The 4,189-nt window shown below is 33.2% G+C and overlaps 1 protein-coding gene across 1 annotated transcript; it reads left to right on the forward strand.

The window, feature by feature from the left end:
* Window positions 1–1,414: 1,414 nt before the first annotated feature.
* Window positions 1,415–3,455, forward strand: LOC117914193 (pentatricopeptide repeat-containing protein At3g12770-like). Its single transcript, XM_034829420.1, has one exon. It carries the CDS (start codon window positions 1,535–1,537, stop codon window positions 3,410–3,412), a length of 1,878 nt encoding a protein of 625 aa, XP_034685311.1. The 5' UTR covers window positions 1,415–1,534; the 3' UTR covers window positions 3,413–3,455.
* The last annotated feature ends 734 nt before the right edge of the window (window positions 3,456–4,189 follow it).

Consider the following 4,189-nt stretch of genomic DNA (forward strand, 5'->3'; position numbering starts at 1 on the left):
ATTTTGAATCACTTCTTCATTTTCCTTGTCACCCACGGATTACATACCCATGTCATGCACTTTATTTAACTCCCACATGGAAATTCCGATACTTTCTCTTATAATAATGTTTGGGGAAAAAAATTAGCCCTAATTCATCCACCAATTTCTCAGCCAAACCATTAGAAATATGGTTAACATACCTACGTGGACACATAACTTAAGAGGGATATATTGCATCATTATACAATGATGTTACACTAACTGTACAAGAGAAATGTACTAAGTGTACAAGGGTTTACAAGGTTACCATTTGTGAAAGATTTTAATCCATTTTGAATCACTTCTTTATTTTTCTTGTCACTCATGAATTGTATATGAAATTTGTACTATTGTACAAGGGTGTTATACTCACTATACAAGGCAAATGTACTAACTGTATAAGACAAAAATACTAACTGTACAAAGGGTGTACAAGGCTACCTTCTATGCAAGATTTCAATCAATTCTGAACCATTTTTTTTTTCTTGTCACCTAAGGATTTGACACTTTTCACCCATACATTCCTTCACCTAAAAATTGTTACAATTTGTAATTGCATATTTTGTTTGAGTAGTTTTAACAATTTTTTTAAAACAAAATTAATCACAATATTAAGGTACTGCATTTTTTTGTGAAATTATGTATGAAGAGAAAAAAAAAGAAGAGAAAATTATGATACATTTGCTTGACTTGATGACATCGTGTTTTAATAATTTAAACCATGTCAAGTCCACATCTATTCCATATTTAAAAGGGTATTTTAATATTTTTCAAATTATTAAATTATAATATATTATTCAATTAAAAATTAATTATCACCATTAATTAAAAGATGACCATATTACAAAAGAATATATTAAGACAATATCTATGTATTATCCATAAAATAGAGAAAATATTCAAATAATTGTCTATAACCTTAAAGATATTTATATAAAAAATAAATTATATATATATTAGATAAAAAAGAATAATACTATTTTTTGAGGTGTTTAAAAAATATTTACTTAAAAAATGTAATAATCATTTTTAACCATTGTCCAATATTTTTTTTGAGAGAAAAATAACTGGTGGAAATAGTGTCACTTCCTTAACTAGGAATTAATTTATATCGTCCACCAATTAATATGTGAGAGAAAGGTAAAGTGAATAAAGAGAGAGAAAGGGAAAGAGAAAATGAGAGAGAAGTGGGAAGCCCATTGTTTTTTTTCACTTTTGACTGCAAAGGGTATTTTAGAAAATTTTGAAAAGTAAGGTTCTTCAACTTAATTTTCACTTTTCCATTAGGTCTTAGGCTTAAATATAAAAGATATAAGTATCGTGGCTAATTTGGGTTTAAAACACAATTCTCCCGAGAATATAATATCAAGCTATGTGAAAATAAACTTGAAAACAAGAAAAGCGAAAGAGTTGAAGGTCTTGGATATCATGGAAATTCAAATACGATCCAGAGTAGACTGCTTTTTCGACACTCCTTTCCCTTTCACACAATTCATATAGCTCTACCTCTGTGATGATCCCCAAGACATTTACCCTCCTACCGTCTCGCTACTACGCTTCTGCCTTTGAATTCGATCCCTCTCTCGCTCTCCTCCAATTCCTCCATTTCTCAGTAACTCACAAATCTCTCAAACTCACCCGACAATCCCATTCTCGAATTCTCAGTCTTGGCTTATCTCAAAACTCTTTTCTTGCCACAAAACTCATCTTTGCATATGCTATATGCCAACACCCATATCATTCCCGACTCGTTTTCGATTCCCTACAACACAAGAATGTGTTTCTATGGAACTCTTTGATTAATGGGTATGTCAAAAATCGTTTATACAATGAGGCTTTTCAGTTGTTTAATCAAATGTGCTCTAGCGATGTCTTGCCCAATGATTTTACTCTCTCGGCACTTTCTAAAGTTTCGAGCGAGCTGGGGGCCTTATTTTCCGGGCAATCTATTCATGGGAAAAGCATACGAACAGGATTTGTTTCCAATACTGTTGTTGCTAATTCGATAATGTCAATGTATTGCAAATGCGGGAATTTTGAGGAATCCAGGAAGGTGTTTGATGAAATGACGATTAGAAATTCTGGTTCTTGGAACGTTTTAATTGCGGGGTACGCAGTTTCAGGGAATTGTAATTTTCGTGAGGAAACTTGGGAATTTGTTAAACAGATGCAGATGGATGAAGTGAGACCCGATGCCTATACCATTTCTAGTCTTCTTCCTTTGTGTGATGGGGACATGGGGAAATGGGATTATGGGAGGGAGCTTCACTGTTATATTGTGAAAAATGAATTGGTATTGGGCCTGGATTCTGATGTTCACCTGGGGTGTTGTTTGATAGACATGTATTCGAGAAGCAAGAAAGTGGTTGTGGGTAGACGGGTCTTTGACAGGATGAAGTGTAGGAATGTCTTTTCTTGGACAGCAATGATCAATGGTTATGTGGAGAATGGAGATTCAGATGAAGCTTTGAGTCTTTTTTGCCATATGCAGGTTATAGATGGAATAGAACCGAATAGAGTGTCACTTGTCAGTGTTCTCCCTGCATGTAGCTCCTTTTCTGGTTTATTGAGTGGAAGACAAATCCATGGATTTGCTGTTAGAAAGGAATTGAACAATGAAGTCACTTTATGTAATGCTCTCATCGATATGTATTCCAAGTGTGGGAGCTTGGATTCTGCAAGGCGTGTATTTGAGGATGATTCCTTATGTAAAGATGCAATCTCTTGGAGTTCAATGATTTCAGGATATGGATTGCATGGGAAGGGTCAAGAAGCCATTCTTCTGTATGATAAGATGCTCCAAGCCGGGATCAGACCAGACATGATAACAACAGTGGGGATTCTTTCTGCTTGTGGCCGGTCAGGATTGGTAAACGAAGGTCTTAACATCTACAGCTCAGTTATCAATGATTATGGAATTGAACCAACATTGGAGATTTGTGCATGCATTGTTGATATGTTAGGTCGAGCAGGGCAGCTCGATCGAGCATTAGATTTTATCAAAGCAATGCCTGTGGAACCTGGTCCTAGTGTGTGGGGAGCTCTGGTCAGTTGCTCCATCATTCATGGTGATCTTGAGATGCAAGAATTGGCATATAGGTTCCTTATTCAGCTAGAACCCGAGAACCCCTCCAACTATGTTTCCATATCAAATTTATATGCGTCTTCAAGGAGATGGGATGCCGTGGCTCAAGTAAGAAGAATGATGAAACATAAGAGATTGAGGAAGGTGCCTGGGTGCAGTTGGATTAGCATCAATAACAAAACTCACCGTTTCTATGTTGCTGATAAAGCACATCCATCTACTACTTCAATCTACAACATGTTGGATGACCTCTTATTAACTATGAATGATGCTATATGTTCTCCTCACCTTGAAACTTCAACATAAACCTAGACATTGAAATATTCCTTGAGACAGGTTTGTTTGATCATATTGTTTATAATCCTTTTCCCCTCCTTTTCTTGGGCTTATCATGTTGATTTTTTACATGGAAAATAGATGGGGCATTTGAGGCTCAGATCCATCCTTCAGATCAAAGTAAATGCAGTGATCCCAAATAAAAAAAGGATGGGTATTGTTATACTTGGTTCATCATCCTTTGCAATGCTTTCAATAAAATGATGTAGATTTCCTATGGTTTCAAGACATGTCACGTTAATTTTTCATGAATTAAATTATATTGTATTTAACTCTTTGTACAATCAAATTTTGAGAATTTTAAAAAATAAAACCACTATGGTGTTTATTTCATTTACATTTTTTATTTTTATTTATGTTCCTAATAAATAAAGGAAACATAAATAAAATAAAGTTGTGGTTTTAAAAACATTTTTTTGTTTTTTAAAATAAGAAAATTATTTTTAAACATTCCTAATAATATTTAATTGTTGTTCTCTAGAAACAATTTTAAAAAATAAAGTGAAATATAGAACAATTTTTAGAAAACAAGTAGAAGTTGTTTTTACCGATTTTTAAAAACAAAAGGAAAATATAGAAAATAAAATAAAAAACATTAAAAAACAAATAAAATCGAACATGATATTATTCCATCTCTTTTTCCATGATCTAATACAAATACCGAAAATCTTAAAATATGATCTTCTTTTAAATTACAAATATATATTTTTTTTAATTTCTCTTAAGTCCTCTAAAATTTTTCATTTA

This window comes from Vitis riparia, chromosome 5, assembly GCF_004353265.1.
Source record: "Vitis riparia cultivar Riparia Gloire de Montpellier isolate 1030 chromosome 5, EGFV_Vit.rip_1.0, whole genome shotgun sequence".
In the NCBI taxonomy this organism is placed as follows: Eukaryota; Viridiplantae; Streptophyta; class Magnoliopsida; order Vitales; family Vitaceae; genus Vitis; species Vitis riparia.

Excerpts from the sequence above, each read along its gene's own strand:
- LOC117914193 (XM_034829420.1), top strand. The coding sequence starts at position 1,535 with ATGATCCCCAAGACATTTACCCTCCTACCGTCTCGCTACTACGCTTCT.